Below are 27,416 nucleotides of genomic sequence, written 5' to 3' on the forward strand. Positions count from 1 at the left end.
TGGATCTAAAAGCAACGACGTTTGTTATTAGCTTTGGGAAATTTGGAAAATTTTATCTGTGATAATACTGTAAACTATATTGGTGTAATCATTATTCATTGCTCAATTTTCTTATTGTTCCATTCATGTTATATCAGAAATAAGACTAAAGTGAATTTTTCTAACGTTTAAGGCGTTGTGTAACAGTTTTCTTAGTGGTTACAGATTGTGTTCTTGAGTGAGGATGAAGTTTTAGGGCTGATGAAGTTAAAAAGTGAAGATTATGTTGGTTCTTCTCAGAGAAGACGGTAATGATGAACAAAAGATCAATTGATCAAAGTCACTAAAGTCAAAATAAAATAGTATATTAATGATTAAAGTTGAATTAATAGCATTAAGAGATTGATGGACTTGTGATTATTCACAGGGGCATTTTGGTGATGTACGACAGCACTAGCTGTTCGTACTCGGGGGCGCTCGACTTGAAGGGAGCCTCAGGAACTACTGGTACAACTACTACCTCAGGAATCTCATCGACTGGTGTGAAACAAGAGAATTGGCCATATCGAGGTCTTGCGTGTGGTAGCACCTTTCAACAACTGAAACAGAGCGTGGAAAAAGCTAAACAGGCACTAGCAGATCGTGGTGGATATCTTGCTGGAGCTTTTTCACCACCACCACGTGCTAATCCTTCCGCTATTTCACCAAGCACTGCAGTCTCCATCACAGGTAAGTGGTTTCCTGGTCAAGTTGTTATCATAAATTTCCGTTTCATTTTTCACAAACTGTTATTGAGAAAAAAATGAATTTAAAACGGTCGATAGATGCAAATATATGTTGAGAGAGTTGAAAAAAAAGATTTAAGATAATTTGTCACTGTTGTTAAATGATTGAACATGGTGATAACGAGAGTACCAGGAAAACTGTCGCACTTGGCGGCAACCGGTCGTCGATTTCCGATTGTTTTTTGAAAACAGCCGTGAAACCTTCTCCCATTAACTCACACTTGAGTGGGGAAAAGGGAACTAGAGAGACATTAATTATCCTGACGACGTAAATCACGTTATCTGGCCGACAGGACTGGCACAGGTATTGAGTAAGAGAGCTTTGTAGGGACGTTAGTGTAGAGTATATATGTAAAAGCGCGATGTAGAATACACCTCGTACATTGGCAACGACCAACCGGCAACCTTAACCCGCGCCAATATCCTGTCTACCTACTCTCTGACAAAATTTATCGATGACTCCGAAAAGTTTGTCTTGCTTCGTCGAATTCGCGGCCAGTCCACTGTGACCGTACCGCTGCGTCAACGACTCCTGGGGGAAGAGAAAGCCAAGTTTTATTTATGCGCCGTTGAAAACAGACATTTAAATTCGCGGTTTATGGTTATGCGTTTGGAACACGTCAATGCTTTGAAAATTATTTTTACTAAAAAACAAAACCTATAATCTATATTTTCACAGGCTTCAGTAGTCTCCAATCGTGGTGCTTTGTTTATATTTTAATTTATTATCAGATTTTAAATTATTTAATAAAAAATAAATAATCCAAAAACAATACAATCTAAAGTATAGTTTAAAATTTATTTTAATTTAAAATTTTCAAGCTTTAGGAATCGAAAAAAATATATTGCAAAATTGCCATTGTTTTATTCCATTACAAAAAGTTATTAATATTAATAATATAGTGATATATTTTATCAGATAGTCACAATGAATCTAATTAACTCAAAGGATACTTTATGAATTTAATAAAATTATAAATAGTTATTTAAAATGCTTATTTTTATTTAGATATGTACAGAATTATCTACTGTTTAGGGATTGAATAAAAAATTAATAAATTATTCATTAAATAAATTAAAACATTAATTTTGATTATTTAATAGAATATTTTATTAATATTAGTAATGTCTTTTATTGTATCAAAAAAAAACCGTGAATTGAATCAATATAATATAATTTTATTCATTATTTTTCTCCTATTATTAAAAGAATGTTTATCATCATATTAATAATAGAAATACTGAGCTCTATTGTTTTAATTATACTGAAACGATTAATATTGAAATAAAAAGGTAGCGAATAAAAAATAAATTACTGTGATTAATCTAATGATACGACGTTGCGTTGAAGGCCCTGAATTATATTGATCGGCATGTATTGTAATTGAAACATTTGATTAAAATTCAAGAACACCAGAAAGCCGTTTATCTATGGAATTAATCAAATCTGTAATCCGAATGCAGAAACAAGTACGATATCTCATGAAACGTCATCGCTGGCTCGCTAGGTTCCCTCACCCCTCACTTGGCATGACAATAATCGGATAGTATAGTCGCTCGTCATGCACATATCGGTCGACACGTCCGCAAAATTCGTGCAGCCTCCGCGATTATGGCAAGATGGTGGGTCGATGATGGCGGCCGTTGCGCCGGTGTAGAAGCTTTTCACAAGGGGATGATAAGGGAGAGGGGAGTGGTTACAGGGGTTAGCCGCTTTGGTATCCATGACAACCGACCGCCCCGCAGCACTACCCTCTAGGATCCCGGATGTTCCCTTCACCATCTCTCGCTTACCGATCCAACCCTCTCACACCATCTCTCTTGTGTCCTCATTTCATCTCCCTCAACCACATGGAGATGTTCTTATCTTAAACGTTACGACAACTATCTCCACTTGCGACTTTAAGACATATGAATTTCAGCAGTATAGCTTTTATATAAGTCCTGAATGTATTTTTATTTTATTGCTGCTGTAAAAAAGGTGTAGAGCTCTAGCAATGTGATATAATAACTGTAAGGAAAGGAGAAAGAGTGTAAGAAGTGTTATTAGATACTTTCCAACAATTCTACATGTAATTGAAGACGTATAACTGCATTTAAAAGTAGGTCAGTCTGGTATGGAGAAAGTGGTTAAATTCCTCGGCTACGAAATGATAAAATAAATTCTTTGTTTTGGCTTGATTTACAACTACAAATTGTGTGCTTGGACAGTGGGCGTATCTATGTGGCTTTTAAACACCTAACGCATAATTGGATTAAATTACTCGTTAGATGAGAGGTCAGAGAGTCATCAAACTCACCATCAGTTAGCCTTTAAACTATCATCTCTTATTTGTAGACAAGATAGTGATGGTTTATAACGGCAATTCTACGATCAAATGAAACTTTTATTTCTGGTTGTAAACAACAACTAGGTGTTTTTTATTAGAACGCTTTGTGTCAAACTATTTCAAATTTAATTCTCGCAATTATTGTTTGCTTGGATATAAGTATCAGAGGTCCCTCGTCCCACGGTGTTGACACCAGTAATTGATGTTTGACGATACGTAAAGGCTTTTTCCGTTCATTATGAAATACAATCTGCTTACGTAAAATCAAACATTTTTTTATATAAAATTGAAACTAAATTGCCTAAAACAAATAAGTCGTGAAAAAAAATAATAGACACTGGGAGAAAAAAAAATAATGGACTGCAAAGTTGGTAAGACAGTCAACTTTGGTATATGACAAGAAATATAGTGGAAGTATAATAGAGGGTGACCACAACGCGTTGATAATTGCCGGTATCGGTTAACCCGGGGGTTACGGAGATGTGCGCCCTTGTCAAAAACCCTTAGACCTTGGGTGCTGAGGGTTCTATTCTCTTTCTCGCGACTGACGGACTTTCTCGCGCGCCCCTTCACTTCCGGCATCATACTTTCAAAGCAACTACGATGATGGTAAACGCACCGGAACCATCCTTCCCTTCGTTCATGGTTGAAAATTGCGAGATGATACGTACTGGTGGTAAATCTGCCTTCAGAGATACATATTATCATGTCTAGAAATATTTCTTCCTTACGACGCTTCAAACTTTTCATTGAAATGTAATTTTTTAGCAATTTCGAAATTAATATTAATATTATTTATATAATAAACAAATGATCAATTATAAAAGATATTTAAAATATTTATGAAAAATACAAATTTGATATTATTTAACTCCCTATCGCATACCAAGCTACATGTGGACACATTATTTTTTTTCCCCCTGATGATAAACCCAATCTTTAAGAAGAATTTTTAATTAGAAAAAACATTTTACTGTTCAACAGAATATTAAAGAATAGTTTAATTTAATCCAAAGAACAAATTGGCAATCGGAAACATATTATGACTAAATTAATAACGTAATTTAATTGATGTGGTAAAGGTTTAAAATTGGTACGTTTTATAAACAGTGTCAGTTTTTGGATTCTTGTATCTAAAAATAAAGATTAGTTTAATAAAGTTTTCTGAAATAAATTGATAAAGCACTTGAAGGTATTTAAAAAGTGACTGCAATATTAATCGAATGAGTGACGTCATTTTAGAATACATCAAGTGTATTGACACACAACACTTTGAAATTTGCAGTGTAATTTTATTTTATTTTTTTTTAAACTCTTCATTTAACATACATTATTCCCGAGACACTTCAATAACTTCACGATAATCGAAAAATAATTAAAGTAATTGAGAATAATTCTTTAACAATAAATTTTTAAAAACATTTCTATTTAAATACAAGCTACTGTAGGTCAATATTCATAAAATAGTACTTGAACAGTCTTTCATAGTACTTTTAGTTATAATTAAATAACAATTGAACATGAAGTGGCGATAAGATATAAGCTGATGTTCTATTAGATATATCGATAACTAGTATTCAAGTTTTAAGTAACTATTATTGAAGTGACAAGTATGCTTGCTTTAAGTCCACCCTTAAGAGAACGTGGCTCATTGCAAGCCCCGTGACTAATCATGATAGTTCCGCTCAGGAACGGCAGGGACACACGACTCTCAGTTCCGTTTCCGGCGCGTGTTCTCTCTTCTATCCCTGCCACTATCATCCACTCCACCCCGTCAATCCCCTCGCGCAATTCGATCTGCACCCTCCCGCGCAATTATTACGCGTCGCACAAAGGCACACGCGACAGTGAAGGGATGTCTGACGAAACCAGACATTATCTACTGCGAGAATCATTTTTCTTCAGGTTTCACTAGTTTTTATTATTATTTTCCTTCTTTATAAAGTTTTTATCAAGAATTTTATAATGTTAGAAATAACGAAATTGTCTAAAGTTATTATTGTATGTTGTTACATCAGTTTCGAAGCTTTGAGGGTAAATCGAGTTCTTAACATTAGATGACTTGGCAGAATATTGAAGTGAGAACGTAGATACTATTTTCTAATACTTCCGACACATCATTTATCATAGGTAGTCATTATTTATTTATTTAACTTGTAAATATTATGATCAGTCGTATTAATACTCATGATGATAAAAAAAGATGGTTTATATATTTTTTTAAAAATTTTTGTCAACGTAAAAATTATGAAGATGATCATTAGAGGGATGTTAACATTTATCGGTTAAGAAGACCACGATGAATATGAGCGAGCGATATTTCGTCCCTGTAATAAACAACTCCGACGATCAATAACCCCAATGAGCTGAAGAAGGGGGTAGAGCATCCCCTTGATGCTTTGGGACGTAGAAAATAGATGGCAGTCCAGTAAACCCTTGTAGTATTTTATTCTAATTCTCTAACTTTTATCATTTAAACTTTTACAATCTCTTCTTAACTTGAAGAATTTTGTTTAATACCAAAACTGCTTAATATTTATATTATATGTTTCAGAATCGTTTTCTTAATTGAAAACTTGAGATAAATTTTTCCAGATTTTTCTTGGTCTATTAATTATTAGAAGAAGAACAAAAATGATTAAGAAGTCGAGTCATTCTGATTAATCGGACAATTAGTTGGTGAATCTCCGGTGACGTAGCATGAAAAGTGACTCGACAAAAGTCTTTTGGACATGTAGCTTTTTTGGTTATAATTGTCGATTGTTGTCGCGAGGGAGGCAAAGAATATAAGAAGAGGGTTGGAGTGCAGGAGAAAGTCATTACCCGGTTAATCATGCGTTATCGTGTGTGCTCAATGTTGCGTCAATGAAGAAGTGACTCGATGGGGGAGTGAGCGAACCGAGATACAAGTATATGGTATAAAAAGAAGGGGATGGATAAAACTTGAGTTCGTTTTCTTGGCTCGTTGTCAATATTGTCGGTGTGCAACAGATCATCGAGGGTAAAAAAATTCCAGTCACGCCTTGATAGCTTGTCTGATTTGTATTCTCTGATACTTGAGAAATATCGATAGATCAAATTGGTTGACTCAGGAGTCTACTGATTAGGTTAAGGATGGATTTGTGTTCTAGAGTGTGGGCGTTCAAAGCGCAGGAAATTAATTGTCGAGCGAATGAGGAAACTGTTGCTAGTATCGAGATGTTAATTCAGTCTGTGATGAATAGAATTGCGTTAGATGGATACGAAAATTCAACCAGTATTTACATAGAATTCTAATTAAAATTCTTCTCCTTTTCCTCTCAGAGTTGGTTGATTTTAAACTTTATTAAAACTAGGAATTATTTTATCTGGATCAAGAATTTTTCTTTGAAACGTTGATAGAATTAATACAACTATTAAATGAAAAAAAAAAGAAGAAAAATCAAACACAACTAGACTTTTTTGCTTGAAAAAAGTATCAAAGGTATAAATAACTTTATTTTCACTCATATAGACATAAGCTGAATATGATAGGAAAGCTACAATGGGTATCGGTCACAATGTTTCGTTAAAAAAAGAGATACAATAAAAAAGAGCCAGTAGGTTTCGTAGAGGGAACAAGAGGTCGTTGAAAAGAGGACGAGAGAGAGCTAGTCATTGAAAAGCTTCGTCTCTCTTAGCATCATATATAGGAAAGAGGGTGAAAGATGAAGGGTGAAGAGGGAGACCGGTGTTTGTGGCGTCCGCTGCCGCTCCGACCGCCGACAAAAAGGCGAGAGAATTTCCTGAAATCCTTTCTGAGGGGCTGATTGCCATCATTATCGTGGAGTGGGAAAGAGGGACGGGATTTGAAAACGTTGAGAGCACCAGTGATTCAAGTGTGAAAGAAAAAGATAAATGCTGAAGAAGAAGCAGTACAGGGAGTGAGAAGAATGGTAACCTTATACTGAAGAAGACTCGATGAGAAAGAGATAGAGAGGACAATCAGTGGTATTCAGCTTTAGAGGTTGAGGGTGAGTTACTACGCGGGACGTCAACTTTGCCTGGGAATCGATTGACTCCAAGTAAAGCTTCACTATCAGGTCCAGTTTGATCTTGAAATATCAACTGTAAGTAAGCTTTGATGATCATAAATTATTTGATGAGATTTGATATAATTTCTTGAAGACTCGGACGATGATTAAGTTATAAGGTTTTCGCTAGAGATTACGTCTAGAGGTAGCAGCTTATTGCTGACCACCAATACCAGATGATCAGTTGGGTTAGCAGAGTCTGGGTGTGGAAACAGAGGGGAAGAAACTGGTGTTTCGGTATTCAGTAGAGTGCGGCGCAACCGTCGAGCTGATCGATGTGTCTCCATGACGACGCTTTCACCGCCAGTCATCCAACTACTACCCCCATCTCCAAGTGTTACCAAAACCACCCGGGCAACCTTCGTCACCTTCTATCTCAAATGACTGAAACACTTGGGCCTTGAGGCTCGACTTTGTGCACCAACTCCACTTCTCATACATGATGTCAAACAAGTTGATTCAGCTTAGCTTGATATCTCACTTATTATATGCTGGCTCTTCGGTGGTGCAAGTCGACCACGATCTTCCTACATATTTCCTTCCTTCCTTGGACGACTTCACGTCGGGAGAAACGTTCTCTTCCGGCGAAGGAAATTTGTAATTGAACAACGGATATTCGCTTTTAGTGAAAAAAATGAACGATTGTCAACAAAAAATTCAATATTCAATGTTTAATAATGCCGGAAAAGTTTAGTTATTTTTAATAATCGTCTGAAAAAGTATTGGTTAACAATGAATGAGATTTTTATTGATTGGTTCAATTTATTCTTCAATGACTATTCAAAAAAATAAAAGCTCATTATTTTTTTGAGATCATTATATAATTATAATAAAAAAAAATAATAACAACTGTCCTAAGTAAAATATTAGATTTTTTAAATTAATAATAAAAAATAATTTATTTCGAAATAATAGCATTTATAGTCTAAGTTTATCAAGTGTTAAAAATGTTTCTCTGAATACAAAATGAATTTGTATTCTAATTAATGAGCGAAGAAAATTTATTTCAAAATGAACATTAGATACACAATAGAATAAATTTTTTCATAAGGGTGACTAGACTTAATGAAGCTCAACAGACCCCTTTGAATTCTCAGTGGACTTGTCGACGGAACGATGTAAATAATCACTTATTGATTAACTGTTTGAGTGCGCAAGTCGAGTTAACTATGGCTAATCTCTGATTTGTAACGCCTCCTTCTCACCCTCTATGTTCTCTCCCTCATCCCCTAGACAAGTGACGACTGCTTTCTCGCTCTTCCCTCCCGCATTCAGCACGTAGTTTTCGGCCTGGCACCCTCCTAGCGCTAACACGGAATTAATATCTCGCGAGTTAGCACCCCCGTCTCTCGTAAGTCACCCCTCGTGTCTCTTTCTCATCCCAGTAGACGACTCTAGAACGGAAATGAGCGCGCGGATGCCTCTACTCTCTGCTATGCTTGTGCTCTTTCTCCTTTTTTCACTCATATTCTCGCTTCTTGCCTCACACAGTGCAATCCTCTTTCTCTTAATTTTTCTTCATCAATTTCTCCCTCAATCCAACCTCTTTTTCACCTCTTTTTGCTCAACGTTCCAAGCTCGCGCCTCATTTTTCTTCGTCTCTCGTCTCTCATCCGTTTCTATCTTCCTTTTATTCATTTATTTATTTTTTTTCTGACGTTTTTGTGTTTAGCTGAAGGGATGGACTTTAGGAAACAACGAAATCGCGTCACGTCGGAGACACAATGACGACGAACCGGTAATTATTTTTCAGAGCAAATTCGTCGTTGTTTCCGCTTATTCTTCTTCTTCTCACCATCTTATTTACTTTCGCGTTATATTTTGCTCCTTCATCTCTTTTTAAAAAATAACCAATCATTGTCAACAATACATAATGTCTCATTCTAAACTCAACAATCAAGAGCTTTATTAAAAATTTTTGTTAGCTTTTTTTTTTTATCATTTAATATTTGTTATTATTTTAAATAAAATATTGAAGAAGATTCATGAGCTTTTTAATTATAGAAGTCTACTTCTGAATACAAAAAAGATACTTTTCTTATGGTCTATTAAACTACGAAACTATTTTGCTATAGAGAATATGCAAATGCACTATAATTAGGCACAGCCGTGTATGAATCAAAAGTTAACTTACTCATAGGGTCTAGAGGAATAGCAAGAGAATGAGGGGGAGAGAAGGGTAAAGAAGAGTTTCTCACTATATCCTTCACGAGAAGCTTTTGTTTGAGGCAACGAATGCATTCTTCCGTGACGTAATTGATGGCCAGACGAGTTGGCGTTGTCCCCAAAATCTCTCTCCTTCCTTCAGAAGTTCAATTCAACTCTTCCTACACTAACAGACCGTTTGATTTGTACTACTGACTTATACTACTCTGGAATAAATGTTTGTCGTTATTTATTGACATTCACTTATTATTCCCGATACTTTAGTGCCTATCATTTGGTAGATAGATAAGTTTATCAATTTCAAATATAACCAATAGATTGGAGATTTACTTTCAACAGCTTGTATAATTTATACTAACATGAATCAATCGAATTCGGCCCGGATGGTGTTAACTGAACCTTTGTATTACTGCCGCGCACACACCCAGTAAACATGTCACTGGAACATGTTTGCAAATGTTCACTTTAAAATGCTATGCAAAGACTACAAAAAACTCAAAAATACTTTTTAGGGGCTATTTTCATTTGTACAAGAAAATTTTTTGAAGGAAAGTAAAGTTTGGTTATTGATTGGATTATTCATATTGAACATCTAGTCAAGTGTCTATATATTTGTTGGATGTTAATTTAATTTTATATTTTACTGTTAAATAATTTTTCTATAAGTTCATTGATTGATAATTTACAAAAATATTTTATATAACGATTCAGATTGGTTTTTTCAATCGTTCTTCAATAATACATTTATCCTCAAGTGAAAAATATTTTCCATCAACATCACACATAAAAACATTATAATTAACTTGAAGCCTTAAAATCAGAATAAGTTATCAGATGTTTCCTAAAGTGAAATATATCCACTACAAGCTATAACGAGCATGACAATTGTTGGTTTATCTAGTAGAAGTGACGGGGCGTGGGCAAATCGAACTGGATCAAGCATATTGTCCAAATTGAATACGAAATATTATCTGGCTGGGGAAGATATGTATCACCGCGCACTTAAGCGACCCCTGAGAGTTAACAAAGTGGTACTGGTTCTTATCGTGTTATGGGTATTGGCGTGGTCGTCGTATATGAGTGGATGTGTGTACCAGTGGTATAACAGTGGTTTAGGGCTGGTACTCTGTGCTCTCCTCTTTGCTCCCCTTTTAGGGAATTTCCTTCTATCTAACTCTCTTGCTCACTCAGCAGCCGTACATCTCAGCTATGCGTCTTGTTATACAATAGTCCGCCCTGTCATGTTTCATGCTGTACAATGATATCCTCACCCTCTTGCACTTCGACTTGCCTACTTGGCCAGAGTAGCACTATAATGCTGGAGCTGTATCTCAAGATAATGTTCGCAAATCACGGCAGCATGTGCAGTAGCAGCAGTTGAGGGTTACTGTGATTTTTTGTGTGAGAGAGACTTCGATTAAGGCACTTTCTACTTATTACAACTACTTCCATTTTTCTTTTCTTTCCGTTCTCTTCTCTGAGAGTTTTCCAATTAAATTGCGACACGAAGCAGCATCCAAACCACTTATTATTCGTAGCTTTTATCAGTGAAGAAGGTGGTGCTTTTATTTTAAGCTCTTTTTCTACACTTTTCGCTTTCATTTTATAAATTTTATTCTCTCCATCTTGATATACTTTAGTATTTTTTGCTCCAATCATAGTCAATTGATCTAGAAATTTATGTTTTTATGTTATATATTACTACCGGAAAAGGTTTGCATACTCTTTCTCTGTTGCATTTTTGCTCCGCTCCTCTTTCCCCTCATCCAACGCTGACACACGCGGACACTCGAGAGCGATCGCGCGTTAAATGCGCCGCCGGGCGTACGCGGTCGCGTGCCGTACGCGTGTCTTTTTAGTAGGGGTCCCATGTATATATGTACAACTCTATGCTACTATTCCAAGCGATATGGATAGACGTATGTCCGGACGTAAACGGGACGGGACTGTTCAAACTGTTGTACCGAACTTATATATTTTAAGACTTCTAACCGTGTAAAGTATTATAATAGACTCTAGAGAATTTGTGAACTATGATGACCTATGATGTGTTACCAATCCTTTAGTTCTGCTGAGCTTAACCACGTTTACATCCACTTGGGGCTGAACCGTTTGCAGGCATATGTTTTTTTGAGAGTTGATGCAATTGAGTCATTAAGTTGAGCTGTATTGAACAATTGTTTATTATCTTTTTCTAAAATAAAGGAATGCCTTAAATTATTATTATTTGACACTCAGAATATTAAGGTTTTCGTGGTAAATTTAAGTGAAACGTCTTAGCTGTAAGTGGTAAATAAGAATTCTCTGTTAATGTTTTTTATTATTTAATTTTTTTCTTGTAGACAATTTAGTAACTTGTATGTAATAATTAATAATGAAGTGCAGACACTACATTTTCAGTAAATCTACCTATTAATATTTAAATAAAACTTTTTCTTTCCTGAACTCTGAATATCGAAATAAATTATTTTTTATCAGATAGTATTCAAATTTATTCCACCAGCTGCTGAAAAATTTCCACTGGGGAATAAATAACGAATGATTTTCAATATCCAACCCTTCTTGAAACTGGACTAATTTATAACAGCTTTTCAATTTAAAGAAAAATCAATTTAAAAAATGAAACAAATTATTTTGTCGAAAAAGGAAAAAAATGTTTTCAATATAAAAGTGATAAAAAAGCTTTTGTTCTTAAGTTGTTATTATACTCTCAACTTTCCTACATGAAAATTCTATCACAATTTCAGTAGACTATTCCACCCATTTGACGTATTTCAATAAAGATCTTCTCTATAGACTACTAAGAAGTTGAACATTTTCTCGTTGTATTTCTCAATAAGCTGGTGTAGCAAGTATTACCTCTCTCTATCTTCGCAAACTCACTATTACCAGCTTCATGAACAGCGTTGGCACCAAGATCCGGAAGAAATCGAGCAAACGGGAGAGATCCTCTTTTCTGAGTTGGTGTCTGCAGGGACAAAGCCAACCACCACCTGTCGTAATAGTAAATACGTATAGGTAGGTTTTGATCGTGGCTACCTAGCAACCGAGTTGCCTTCTAGTTTATCTGTCTCTGTCTTTATCAGCGGCTGGATAAGGAGTCGAAAGAGCAGGAGATAGTTCCAGTGTCTACAGCATCAACTCTCTCTCAACCTCGATTTCACAAAAAGCTCCTGCCTGAGATGGCGCTATCCTCATTAATACAGCGCAAACATGATGCGCAGACTCGTGGCGGAAGAGCCCGCCTCTGTGAACAACCACCAGGGACAACCACCTCCGTGTGGCCAGGGTTTGTCTCACCCCTGTTCAAGACTTGCTGTGGGGGCGGGACGAAATGTAACAGCGGCTCTTCCTACCGTCTTTTTCACCAGTATTGCTCGGCTCGGTAAACGACAATGATCGCCTCACCGAGTGTAAGAAAAGATCAAGAAACAAGTCAATTGGGCTGATTTTGATCTCGACATGACGCGAAATTACCTGATTGTCATTAAAGTTGATCAATTTTAAAAAATAAAAAATTGACATTGTGTTGAATCTGTTGAAAATTGGGCAAAGTTCCGCTTTTGTGAGTGATTTCTTACGTGAAACACTTACAGAGAGCCATCTGGGGGCAGTGGAGGTGTCATCCGCCGTTGGCGAGATGCTAGACCTCAAGAGCAGCGGCACAACTGCTGCTGAGCTACCCAGAACAACGGCTTTCACCAATTTATCTATGCTTTTTGCTGGTATGTGTTTTATAAAACTTGTGAATATCCAGTGAAAATGATTATTTTTCATAACGTCCGCATATTTTTTCTGTGATTGATTTTTTATATCATGCTTTATCTTTTATTCTATTTTTTTTTATTCTGATAAATTATCAAATAATTGAATCAGTAGTAACGTTAATAAACTCTGGTATCACATGGTACAAAATTGGGATAAGAAGATGAATAAACATTTGTAGAGACTCATTGCTCGATTATTGGCTAGAGTATTTAATAGCACATCTCCAGTTGCATTATGAAAGAAACTCGAGGCTCTGTTAATGGAGACAGCGATCAAATCAAAAGGGAGAAATAAGAGAAAAAGTAAAGTTTGGCATTTGGGAAATGATTTGTTTGCCGAGGAGAAAATGTATGGTAGCCAAGTATCCCTTTTCCTCACCCCGCGTCATAGGTCACGTATGTACACAACAGAATCTCAGCCACCCTCGTACCAATCTCTGACCCCGTCGTATTCGCGCCAATAACTGCCAAATGAAAATATAGCTGTCCACAAACAAACCACTGGCGAAATTGAACTCTACATTTTTTGATAGCACTGGCGGGGGAAATTGATCATTTGGGAATTGAGGGTGTAGATGCGAAATTAGGTGAATTGCTGTATTCAATCATTTAACATTGCCATGGAAATGTTTTTTATGAGCTTTATTATACCATGATTTTAATTGTTCAAGGTATTTTATTTCTAGTTTATTTACGTTTTATTTTATAAATTTATTTGTCCAGACAACATTTCGAATACATTGACAATATGAAAGTAATAAAAATGCAAAACATATTAAAATTAAAAAACTTTGATTGTAGATGCCAGCAGTTCATACAAAGGAGGTTGGAGCCACGCCACCTCGCCTGCTCCTGGACAGGGTAAGTTTTTTACTGCCAAAAAACTAGAAAAAATAATGTAAAATAGAGAGAAAAGAGGAAATGGTGCTTGAAAAAAATAAGCTTTTTGTGAAAGAGGTAAAAATTCCATGCTTTTCAAGAGTGAAAACATGCAAACAGCAAGCAAGACGAATGTCTGTAGCGATAACAATTGCTTTTTGAGCGTCCTGTTGTACCAGGACTTATCAGCATTTTGCGTTTCAAGTACTTTCACTCTTTCATCTCTTCCTCCACAAACTCTTGCATTTTTATCTCGCACTACAGAGCAAGAGCACTCTTGTGAGCATGTAAAAAAGTAAAAGAGCTAGAGAGATTGGAAGAATAGGTTGTTGCAAGTTCACGCATCGTGGCACGAGAATCGCGAGAATACTAGAGGGGCAAGAGAGGTTAGAGAGGTTGGTAGGTGGATTGGAAGTCTAAGCGCACATACAGGGCGTGGACATCCCAGTGCTTTGTGGCGCGTTGAACCGCGGCCCCTTTGTCGTAGTATACCCCCAGGGAGTGTAAAGATGTACGCGAGGAAGCCAGAAATCACCTCGCACCCCGTCAATCCCCTTTCCTACAACCATCCAGGAACAATCATTGTGAAGATCAGAGCTTTGCCCGCGAGCAGTTTGTTATAAACGGCTTCTACCGTTCCCTCTTCATTTCCCTTCAGTCTCGTACTGCAAGACATTAAGCTCAAGATCATATAGAGTACATTTACGTATGAGTGAAGCTTTCGTAAATTTTGACCCGAGGGAATCTGGACTATCATCAAGGTGTCAAAAGGATATGACAACAGGGACTAAATTAGATTTTACCTAAAGACGAGAATAAAAAACTTATCGTTCCGACATGAAAGGTATTTAAATAAATACGAAGCTGAGAAGATTGGCTCAGAAATCAGAAGCAATTTCTTTACTCGTCATCAGAGTATAATTCTAAAATAATACATCATACATTTGTTTTCTATTTCTACTTTATCATCTTTTAGAAATATATTCTTCATAAATAGTAAATTGAATTTGAATGAAGTGATCAGATGTTATGAAATTCCATCTTCATAATATTTGTTACAAAAGTAGAAAAGAGCATAAACAAAAAATTCTCGCGTGATGGTTCGATCCTACACTGACTTATTCACTTCTCTCAACTTTCTTCAGACTGTGTAGGAGCCTTACCATGATAATTACCGTGCACTTTTTTATAGCAACAGCGCGTGCCTAAGTTACTATCCACTCACTCGAAACCTGGCGTTTGCCATCGCGTGACTATCTTTCTAGTAACTATAGACCTGATCGTACGATCAAAATTCACCTCACCTTGACACCCCCGCTAATAACTACTCCAAACATAACGTGGAGGTATAACTCACGGCCAACCACTTACCCTTGTGTACATTCATAAAAAAGTAACTAATTGGACTGAGCTTATTTTTATTTTTTTTCACGTGCATTATTTTGATTTGAATGATTTGGTATAATGGCCAAACAGCTGTTGACTTTTGACGTGTCATCGTGAGAAATGAACCCCGAATTATGATTAAGGTCAAATAATGCATTATGAAAAATAATCAAAATAGAAGGCTATTATTTTTCTTAACATCGTACTCAGTTACTTTCGATTATCAAGATAAAAAACTTTATGAGTAACATGTACTTGGTTCATTTACAACAGATTTATTCATTAATGGATTTGATGAAAGATTTCGAGAAAAAAAATGATTACTCATTACTTGGATTTTTTTTAGATTGTCGTATTAAATTCTTCATAAGTTATTTATAAGGTGAAAAGGATAACAATAAAATGAGATATAAATCTTTTTTTTTTCATAACAATTAAGCAATCAAATTGAAATCAAACTGTTTGCTTTTTTAAATTTTTTCAATTATTGTCTTGAAAAGTTTTATGATTGAGAATAAATTGTTTTACTAGTGTTATAGCATTGGTAGTCTAGTAACTAAATAATACAAAGGAGTATATTAAAAAGTCTTATCTACTTGTCGTCACAAATCGTGTTGAGAAAATTCATTGTGACTGTGAAGAGAAAACAACGTAAAATGGGGATTTGAGGAGCATGTAGCATATTGGTATGGGGTGCAGACTGTTAATGTTCCAGTGAGCAAGAGTGATAGAGAAGAACACGCCGCGGGGGTCTATCGTCACCGATATTATGTCTTCGGTAGTACATACATGGTCACGTGCCTATGCGTGACACGTTCACGCATGGTCGGGTCGGTTTCGACTCCCCGTATCGTTTCACATTCACTCTGTTTCCTTTTTCGTGGACGTTGGGGGGATAGCTACTGCCTCGAGAACAAGGGTGAGTTTTGACTGGAACAGGGATTGTATTTCCACTTTGAAAGTCGTCGAGTCGATTCTTATTCTTTCGCTACTTTGACACCGCTGCTCTTTCATTCTACTATTGCTTGATTGACCGTTGGAGCTAAACCAAGTTAGCTTAAGGATCGATAAACACCGTTGATTTTGATTTTTTTCTATACGAGTGATGATTTTAGATCTAAAAGTAAATAAAATATTTGCCAATGTTTACCGGAAATCATTTTTCATTGCTTGAGTTTAAATATAGGTACTTGTTTAAGTCCTTCTAGATCATTTTTGCCATTGTCAAAATCAGTTTTAATTCTTTAAATTTTTTCTTCAGTAGATTGTTGTGTAAAACAACGATTAGTTGATGATATACATATACTGAATATTCTTTCACAAATTTTTTATTCTCGAAATAATCGCCGAGATGAATCAGTTAAGTAAAGAGGTATTTGAAGAAAAAAATAATGATTATTGAAATAAGTTTATTGATTAGTTTTGAACTTTTTGATTAAGTCATGTTCAAAGTTATTAAGTGGTAGATAAAAGAAAAGAGAAAATGATTCATGAAAAAATAGATTCAAATACACAAAATTTACCATAAAATCAGAGTTACCCGACCGAAACAATCACGCTATAGTCGCTATCACCTGACCACTAGCTGACCTCACTCGAGCGCAGCGTTTTGCATAAGGGTAAGCGGAGCCTCGCGTGCATACACCGACAGAGAACAGAAATCAAGCGATTGAGAGCAGAGGGCTCAAAGTGCGTGACTTACATTTGCCCTCTATCTACTTATTCTAATAAAATTTGTTAAAAATGCTATTGTGATTGCCAGTTCGGATATACTAATGATTTTATCATATAAATAAATCACTCTAGAGTTATATAAAATTAAACATTACAGTCTGATATAGCAAAATAATTATAGATTCTAATTTGTTCTCAAGAGAATTGTTAGCTTCAGTTAAATGGGACATGTGACGCATGGAAAATCTTTGCAAAGCAAGACGAGTGTAGAGGGTTCCAAGTGTAGCAAATTTATCCCTTTTATCCAGCATACTTAGCTCAGACTTTCCTCCTTTCTGTATTCTTTTTTTTCGTCTTCACTTGTCAGAGTAGCAGCATTGTGAAAGCGTCTGAAACGGCTAAAGAGGAGTGCGACAGCGTGGAATGGTTGGTTCCTTTGATCCTCCTTGTCTTGATGCATGTATGTGTAAAACACGGGAAAAGCAAAGAGGGTGTGCCGTGTGTTCATGGATGTTGAGTTCGACGTGCTACCTAACGGGATTACCCCGCCCGACGTAATTGCTTGTGAATGCGCAGATAGGTCCACAATAGGCTGAAGAGAGAAACTGCTTCAAGTTGCAAGCAACGCTGGAATATGTCAAAGCTCAATGTTAATGTTGGTGTGTTTTCTACAACAATGTTGGTAACTGCAATACAAGACTTTTCGTTTCAAAGAGTTATTTAATTTGATGGAGATGATGTTGGCTCGAGGCCATAATGATTGTGGTGGACCCTGATAGATTTCTCGACTCTCAGACCTGATGTTCTGCCAATCAACAAGGACAATCCAATTGCTTATCTTGTAGGACACAACTGCTAGTTAGAGAGCATCTGTGACTATAGCTTTAGGATGTTTTTCTTGCTGTTCAAGGGATAGAATCAATCTCACCATACTGATGTCATCATTAAAACATAATCAGAATAAGTGTTACAAATGATTGACAATTGTTATATAATTGAGAGCATATGAAAGAGCTGAATAACTGAAATTATGATTGACATTAGTCAATGATTATCTACAATCACCGATTTCATTCCAAACCTAGTTTAGTCAACTAGCAGAGTTGGATAATGTTCTTTTGGAAGTACAATAAGCTTAAATTAAGGGCCATTGTACTGAAGTTTATCAGTCTCGTGTTAAAATACGTGACTATTATTGTTCGATAGTACTGATAACATAGATTTGAATATTATTCTTAATAAACTATTTTTGGAACTTTTATTTTCTCCAATAAGGAAACAAAGAATAGCGAAAGATAATGTTAGAAGATAGGTACTGAGGTAGACTATTAATGATAGACACTACTTTGAAATTCCTTTTCTTAAAAAAAAATAGATCAAAGTTGACTGGTTAGTTTTTTCAAAAACGAAATGAACTTTATTCGACTCTGTAAGAACTTAAAGTAGGGAGAAACGTATACGAAAAGTACTCGCTAGGTCGTGTTTGCCTACACGAAAATCCTCTCTAACCAATTCTAACGCTCGAACGCTCTTACTAGTTTATCTCACCCGTCATTCAATCCCTTTTTGTCTCTACATGTCTATGTATAAAACCTTTCACTTGATCTATTCCTTTTTCATCTTTCTATAAAATGCGATTTTCAATCTCTTAACGAATGGTCGATGCTTGTTTGACCTCTCATCAAGTCAGTAAAGAAACATTCACGGATGTCTATGGATTTTTTTTCTTTTTATTTATTTATTTGCTTAAAAAAAAATAAAATGATTCCTGTTTGGATTTCAGGTTACGGAAGCGGCTTGTCCAAGTCTGCACTTGATACTCATTCACATCTCCGGCAACCTGGTGAGTAAATTACGTGCACTTTATATTATAATAAGGAAAAAAAAAATTCGCAATAGCTTGTTCAACTCTAAACTACCCACGCGATTACATTGATCGTTGACCACTAGCTTTTCTACCTCATACTTCTTTTTTCTAATGGCAAACCACGCCCGAAGAATTATTTTTATGATTCAGTAAAAAAATAACATTGATTTTTTTAAGTTATAGTTAAATCTATATTGAAGTTCATAAATCAGTTTTGTAACTGACAATATTGTTAGATCTTTAGTAAACTTTTTGGTAGAACAACGACTAATGGTTGTACCCCTCGTTTGTACAGATAAATGGGTGTGCCTCAACCCCTGTTGGCATTATTAACTCGTAAATGAATTACCGTTCGATCGAAAGCTGATCGTTCTGTGAAATTCACGGGATTCATCCATTGAAACGACCTTTGAGGTTCGGCCACTCGGATTTTCGCCCTCTTGTGTTCTCTCACATTTTTTCCCCTCGTTGTTACATTTTTTTATGTTCAGCAATCATAGTCTCGTGCTTCCAAGCGAGCAAATTGACTGACTATTTTGTCTCTCTTTTTTCTATCTACCTTGCTCGTTTTTCTTAGATTTTAGATAAAACATAAGTTAATACTTAGCTCTCGTGATCGACGTAATTTTCAACTCCCTTAAATTGACATTTTTTCTACGAAATTATTCACGTGTTATTACTATATTTATGAACAAGTTCTTCCAAAAACTGTTAGTAAAATTTCAATAATGTTCAGTCGAAATTCAGTAGAGACTGGAGATTAGATTTGCAGGCTATTTATTAATACATTATATCACTATTAAGCCGTTGAAATTTCAAATAACTTCTCCGAATGTCAAAGTAAAAATAAATTAAAAAATTTATGTCCTACGAGTGATGTTTTTTAAAGTACAGTTTTTATGTTTTGAATGACTAAAATAGTTGGTATTATTCAATCTCTCGTTAAAACGACCCTCAGTGAAAAATTCAAGAACTTTAACAAGTCTGGAAATGTCTTGATGTAAAGAAAAAAGAATCTTTGATTGGAAGATATGTGGCACATTAGCGTACAATCTTTCTTTTTCTCTTTTTCAATTGAAATTATTATGATCCAAACGAACTTCTCTATTCCATTGTGGGGTTGCGATTATATCCTTTGTACGACTGTAGGGTCCTCCATGGACGGGCGGTAGTAAGCGACGCTGATGACGCATTGTAAAGCTCTCGACCGAGAGCCATGGCTAAAGAGAGAACAACAGATACTGAAACGACTAGGGTGGTAGTTGAGCGGTGAAAGCAGCGTGTAATAAATAGGTATTCCAGAGGATATGTGGTTAAAAGCAAATCCTAATAATTGAGCACCACCCAGATTTTATTTAAGTTTTAAATTGATTAATAGATACCAATTGACCTGCCAAGTGGTTCAAGTACCGATGTTTCATCATTAATTATTATTTTTTTCTATTTTCACTCAGATCCATATCAGATGTTTGGTGCAACGAGCAGTCGACTTGCGAGTTCTGGTTCTGGACAAATTCAACTGTGGCAATTTTTACTAGAGCTTTTGTCTGACTCCAGCAATGCTGCTTGTATCACATGGGAAGGAACAAATGGTGAATTCAAGCTTACAGATCCTGATGAAGTAGCAAGACGTTGGGGAGAAAGAAAATCCAAGCCTAATATGAATTACGATAAACTATCAAGAGCCCTAAGGTCAGTCAATTATATTTTTGTTTTTCAATTGATGTCAAACTGATGTCTAGTAATGGAATTAATCATAAACAATATTTTGAAATAGAATTAAAGATCCTTTTCCCTTCAGTTGATTTTATGTTATAAATGTTTTGTTACGTGGTACAAGAGAGAGAGAGAGAGAGAGTGAAAGATAACTTGGACTACTAGGGGACAAATTTCAATCACTGTACGGTGAATAGTTGCACCAATACCTTGCCAAAATGAATCGTCTATGTCTGCAAATACCTCGACCGGGCGGAGGCGACTATTATTTTTCGATCAGTTTCCCCGATTGGATTACCCACCCGTTGAGTTTTCACTCTCTCTTCTGCTATCTGTCTGTTTGTTTGCCGTCTCTTTTTAGCAACCTTGCGACATGCTTCCGCTTTGTATTCCCCTTGCTCTGCATACTATTTCTATACATTTCTCGCTTTTCCGATGGCTTTACGATAATTGCTCGATCCCACGCCACCATCAACGCTGCTGTTGATTTATGATGTAATACAATTTTTATTTTCTCGCACTTCAATTGACAAATCAATAATTTAGTCTTCCTTAAATTGCCATGAACCTTTTTTTGCACTTCTTTCCTATTAAGTAATTTGTTTAACCTGAATCTATCTAAGACTGTTGGCAAAAATTCACTACTAATTTCCAATGTAGTAGGTTTACTTTTTTCTTAATTTTTTATCCTCTAAGCACTTGGATTTATTACTATCTTAAAATACTTAACAATAATTAGCAGAGAGCAAAGTTGCTGAAATATTTACCTTTACAGGTACTACTACGATAAAAATATCATGACTAAGGTGCACGGAAAAAGGTACGCCTACAAGTTTGACTTTCAGGGATTAGCTGCAGCAACACAACCAGCAGCTGCTGATCCAGCGGCATACAAGTACCAAAGTGAACTGTTTATGTCAGGATATGGTCATGCTAAATTGAATCTGATGCCACCACCAGCAGCATCGGTTTCAGTGTCAGTCCCAGGTGGTCTTTTTCAGTCAGCATCAAGTTACTGGTCCAGCCCTGGTGCTAATCTCTACGCGGGACACCATACTGCTTCAGGACACGTGCCCCCGCATCTTGGCACTTATCCTCATTACGCATGACCCACCCCAGAGCATTGGGGTGCACTAGGTACACCACGTTAAGGTGCCAAGTGCCAGCGGAAACTATTTTAAAAGGTTCTCCGGAGTTACTGAAATACTTTTCCCTTGATCATGAGCTACTTAATCAGCTCCATTTGAATAATGTAATATATATTTCAGTAAATTTATTGACATTTGTCAGTAATTAGAAAAATATTAAAAAAAAAAACAAAAACAAACAATTCTTCAAGTGCAACGATATTTGGAAACACGAAAAATCTTTTATTTTATTTCATTTTCATTGTGCCATATAATTCGTGCCATATCTCGCTATTTTTACGAGACTTTGGAGATAATATTTGTATATACATATGTCAGTTTCATTGTTATTTGCTCTTTTTTCGTGTTTCCCGAACATAACAAACGAAAAATTAATAGCTCGAAATTCGAGGTTAAAGTGTTTCGACTCATCGGAAATGACTCCATTAACGTATAAATAATTCGTGTATCATAAACTCTTTTAACTTGTTAAATGTGCAGAGTTACATTCATTTTGTGTTCATTTTTAAATTATCCGATGATCATCATGAAGCACACTAAGGACAATCTTATTCTCTGAATCGGATATAGATTAGGATAATAAAGACAATCGACTTGAAACATTAATTTCAGTGCTCGCATGTCATTGTCTTTCGATTCAGTGATTGCAGATAGTCTTTAAAAAAAATGTTGTCATTATGGTTATGTAAGAACAATGTATGTACATATTGGACTGATGATTAAGGCAAGTTGGTTTGGCGAGAGAGTTCAAGTATATCAGAAGAAATTACGAAGTACGTTATTTTAAATATATCAATTAACTCTTTTATCCAACCATCACTCTTCAGATACATGATTTTAAAAGAATAAGAAATAAGTCATAAATTGACATTCAGAACACTTTTAAACTCTCTGCAGTCTACCGACGGCCTAGAGTTTTGCCGAAAGAATGTGATCAAGCTCGGCTATAAATAATACGTGTATTATAAAATTACTTTTAAATTATTTGTTATGAATGTAATAAATTATTAATGCACTTATATGAGGACATGCAATATTTTAAAAATCGTGTGCTCACGTGTGAGTGATTTTTGTCCAATGTAATAAAGAAGAATTGTGTTGGAGAAGGAGAAAAAAATTACTTCCTTGAAAATTTTTTAAATTCAAAAGTCTGGTGATGAAGAATTATAATAACATAACATTTTTATTTAAAAGGAAACTTGGTTAAAAATTAGATTTGCATTGACATGGAAGTACTCTTCTTTTCCTTCTAGAAATAATTTTTTTTCTCATTGTAAACAGTGAGAGTGATATCTTGAGTTATCGCAAAAAAAATTGTTTTATTAATTATTTAAACGTTAAATTTTATTTATTATAATAAGGAGTCTAGATTGATTGGACTGACATACATAAGATCAAAGACGTTTTGTAAATACTAAAATGATCGTCTTTGAAAAACCAAAGAAAATATCCTTGTTTCCAAATCTAAATAAAACTAAACCTGTACCTATATGTCATAGAACGAAATATAACGTCATATAAAATGTATAATACCAAGTGAAAAATGTAGGAGTGATGGTAAAAACAATTATTGAAAATCTTTTTAAAATTTAAGGGTATTATATAATAGAATCAATAATCGTCATAGCTAAAAGAGTTCAGATTCAGAAGTAAATTAATTAGCTAAATTTTTAAAGAACAAAAATTTGCTAATTGACTCCCAGACTTGCAATTCTGAATTCTCGAGGCTTAAATAATGTAGATAGGGTGTTTTTATGTGTAGTTTAGATAAGTAGTGGGCATCTAGTCTTATAGCAATCAACAGCAGTGGATGATGTGTGAAATGTGGAGTACTGTATGAACCTCAGACACAAACGAAAACAGCCGCAGAATAAAAACTAGTTATGTATGACTCTTTATCATGTGAATTAACTGAAGATGAACACGATAAATTAGTAACACAGATGCCGAAGGATGATGATAGTGATGATGATGAATGAGGGTACGTCTGACTCCAAATGGAGAATAAGCTATGGCGATAGTTTAAACTAGATAGACAACCCCTCGACTCACGCTAAAAACGAAAAATTACAAGTTGCAAGAAAGAGTGAGAGAGTAAAAGAAAGAAATAATGACGTTGAAGAGAAAGAGACAGAAAACGTTGTTGTTCTTGTTGTCGGTGGTTTGTATTAAGTCGCCATGTTCCAATTAAATGGAGCGACGGAGTTGTATCAGTCGTGAGCGAAATCAATGTATTTCACTGGCATTTCGTGTGTCTATATGTACTCAGTTTCTATCTCACTTGCACTAGTGGAAGAATGTTGGAAAAAATAGGAGAGTGTGATACAGTGGAGAGAGGATGAGAGGCGAAGAGTTGGGTCAGACTCGTCGGCGGTTGGCGAATTGGTTGGGTTGCCATGGAGAAGCTGTGCCACCGAGTAGGTTCTGCGGGGGTGGTGGAGCTTGTTGCCTCGCGGTAGGGGCGGGACCAACGGGAAACCCCCATCGGGAAATTCGCGGCACCGAACGTTGGTTCGAGTGAGAGAACTTGGCCCTCTTCTCCTCGCCGCATCCGCCTGGCTAATCGATTCTGCTACCAATCAGGACTCGCATGTCGTTTCTTCCGCTCTCACTCTTCCTCTCCTCCTCAAACCACAGTAAAAGCTTTTCACCCAGTGTGCAAGTGTATGAGATAGTAGATACGAACGTTTACCAATGCACCTACGCCGAGGTAATGAGAACAAGAATTATTCCAGTCTTTATTTTATCTTATTTTCTGTTTTCTTATATAATAGAAATGGTAACACGAAACTTGTTGTATATATTAATTAATATTATAACGACTTTTATCCATTGTATGAAGTATTAATTCATTATTATGTGATCATCTATAATGAACAATGCGAGATATGTGTGCGATAAATTTTTTGGAAAACTGCTGCGCGGAATCCAATAGTCAGGGTTACGAATGTGGTTTCAAGATTTAATAAAAGTGCAATAAGCTGTTTATGAAAAAAAATATCGACATAAAACCCTTGGCGGACAATAAAAATTCAATGACGATACTGTGCTATTATTATTTTATCCTCAATTAGATCCTTTCAAAATCATATCCTTTCGTTATTACTTATATTTTAAACGTTATAATTAATGAAATATAATTATATAAAAATAATTTTGTTTACATACTGAATTTCTTTTTTTTAACAAAAGATATATAATGTTAATACTATTCATAAAAGCTCATAAAAATCGATATCTAATACAAATTTTCTTTTACTTTTTTCCTTCCAACATTAAATCTAAGATTCATATATAGCTGCACCTTGATGAGGTTCTGTTGTAAATATTATCTTGTCTAGTTGATCTTCCTCAGATAATCCATGCAAATTCCTTATTATTTGTTTAAGATCGTTGATCAATTGATCAACTTTATCTTTGGTTGTTAAAATCACGACACAACCACCCCACCTGAAGAATATATTTCCGAGAATATGTTAAATGATTATTTTCATGAAATTTACGATAATGAAAGATAACGATGAATGTTTAGAATAAATGGTATCTTAAGGTCAAATTTACCCAGCTCCTGTGAGTCGTGCTCCCAATGCTCCTAACTTTAAAGCCATTTCAACAAGTAAATCTACTGACTCATGACTACACTCGTAAAGATAACGTAAACTTTCATGGCTCAGATTCATTAATTCACCCAAATGATTTAATTGATTAACGTTTGAACTCTGACACACCCGTTGAAACTCCAAAACTCTTGCGGCCTCTGCATTATAAAAAAGATTATGAATTATTTTTAAACCGTCAGAATTAATTCATTATTAATATCAAACAGCAAAAATATCAATCAATTATGACTACAAACTTGTGTTTTATCACCTTGCAAAACATGTTGACATCGTTTCATAAAAACAGGATGTTCAACTGATAAAATTTGCTCGGCAATTTTTAACGTTTCGTCAAAATTGGTCCCAAGGCACTTTTGAAGTTCTCCAATAGTCTTGACATCTTCCCAATGATCTAATTTCTGTTTAGCAATCAAATTCGCCGCAGATTTACATTCATGAACTCGAGTATTGAATTCAGTGGTAGCAGCTTTGTTGAATTCTACCATGCTATTTGCAATAACAAATACAGCTTCATCAGGTAGCTTAACATCAATTGTTCTTAATGGATTAAATTCTATCAACTTCGCAGCACCTACAAATGAATAAAATTAGTATCTCACAGTTGGTACAGAGCGGAGTTATTTTTTAGAAACACGTTTAAATGTGAACTAGATACCTGCTTTAGCAAGAAAAGCTATCGCTTGATCCATTGCGCCTCCTTGAGTACCAATATGTCTCTCTGCTTGTGAGCTAAGCAACGCAAGATCATTTTTCGACATCGGATACTATAACATGCAATTTAAACATTCAAGTATCATAAAGAATTCTGACGATCGACTGAGAGCTAGATTTCATCGTCTTACCTCAAAAGCGTAGGAAACTGCCAGAACTGCTGACGATACCAGTGCACTAGAACTTGATAGGCCAGCTGCTGGTGGAATATTACCCCAGACGGCTACATCCAAACGAGTTTTGAATTTTTTTTTTGGAATCTCTTCCATAGCACCTACAACTCCACAAATAAAATATTTATACCAATGTGGCTGTTTATTGTTGATTAACTCTTCCCTGTAAATGATATTTAATGAATTTAGAATAATATGTTACCTATTCTCCATTAAATATTTACGTTTTATTTATAGGATACCTGCAGCTTAAAAAATTGTCGCAGATGTAGTCAGGATACTTATGACTTTCTACATTCGTAAGATGTAATCCTGAAGATGAGCTATGAGGTTTACCAACAGCTAAAAGCACATCATGCTCGATAGCCATAGGGCAAACAGAATATCCAGAATAGTCGACATGGTCACCGATTAGATTCACCCTGTATGTGTAAGTGAGTACAATAACCGGCTATTAACTCCAACCATCAGTAAAGTGCAGTTTAATTTAATATAATTTAAAAGTTGGTACATACCGTCCTGGTACTCTGGTAAAAAAATCAGGTTTATAATGAAACCGTGATTCAAAATGATTAATTAATTTTTCAAATCTTTTCTTTAACAATTCATCTACTTGCAAAACTGGTACCGTATCCATTTCGTATAATTTTTTGATAATTTTTTTTTTGTCACCTGAAAAATATCGTACAACCGTTTAAATAACTGTTAGTAAATCCGACTAAACGTCAAGTGAATCTTTATTGACACGTTGACAAATATTTTTCAATAAAAACTTACCAATAAAGTGATATGACTTCGAAAAACGTACGCGCTAATATAAAAACAAATCACAATACTGATTAATACATTCGTAATCGAAGTCAACTCAAGGAATAATTACAATAATAAAACATTATCACTAATTGCTTTTTTATAATAACTATATAAACATATCCTTCACTGAATCCACCGATATCTTATCGTACGCTTTCCGGCACAACACGAATAATATTGGCTGCTCCGTAAAAATACGACTGCGCAAAGTCTGTGTCATGCGCGTATTGAACCACTGGTCATTGAAGTGGAAGTGGTTCCGTGTTGAAACATATCTCTTTGTCTTATTGATAATACAGAAATCTAGTCTTACCAACTGATGGAATTAATCTAACTGTCGGTAACAGTTT

General features: G+C 35.4%; 2 protein-coding genes across 3 annotated transcripts in view; one reads left to right on the forward strand and one right to left on the reverse strand.

Annotated features, from left to right (window-relative positions):
* The window catches only part of Ets65A (DNA-binding protein D-ETS-3), a 34,854-nt gene extending 10,061 nt beyond the window's left edge, over positions 1-24,793 (forward strand). The window contains exons 6-11 of one of the 2 annotated variants that reach the window (XM_035095305.1): positions 196-287; positions 407-708; positions 13,881-13,940; positions 18,802-18,861; positions 20,340-20,577; positions 21,377-24,793. In XM_035095305.1, the coding sequence (XP_034951196.1) occupies positions 241-287; positions 407-708; positions 13,881-13,940; positions 18,802-18,861; positions 20,340-20,577; positions 21,377-21,710 (1,041 nt within the window). In that variant the 5' untranslated portion in view covers positions 196-240 and the 3' untranslated portion in view covers positions 21,711-24,793. The remainder of the gene's footprint in view (positions 1-195; positions 288-406; positions 709-13,880; positions 13,941-18,801; positions 18,862-20,339; positions 20,578-21,376) is intronic. The other variant, XM_035095306.1, reaches the window with a different exon arrangement.
* On the reverse strand, positions 24,784-27,276 carry Galk (N-acetylgalactosamine kinase). The gene is made up of 8 exons (XM_035095304.1): positions 27,031-27,276; positions 26,769-26,925; positions 26,496-26,675; positions 26,212-26,416; positions 26,025-26,133; positions 25,620-25,940; positions 25,311-25,506; positions 24,784-25,199 (listed from the first exon to the last, which is right to left on the reverse strand). The coding sequence occupies exons 2-8, from the start codon at positions 26,888-26,890 to the stop codon at positions 25,031-25,033; spliced, it is 1,302 nt and encodes a 433-aa protein (XP_034951195.1). The 5' UTR covers positions 26,891-26,925; positions 27,031-27,276; the 3' UTR covers positions 24,784-25,030.
* Positions 27,277-27,416: the final 140 nt, after the last annotated feature.

Source organism: Chelonus insularis, unplaced genomic scaffold, assembly GCF_013357705.1.
Source record: "Chelonus insularis isolate UGA/USDA-ARS -01 unplaced genomic scaffold, ASM1335770v1 contig_133_pilon, whole genome shotgun sequence".
NCBI lineage: Eukaryota > Metazoa > Arthropoda > Insecta > Hymenoptera > Braconidae > Chelonus > Chelonus insularis.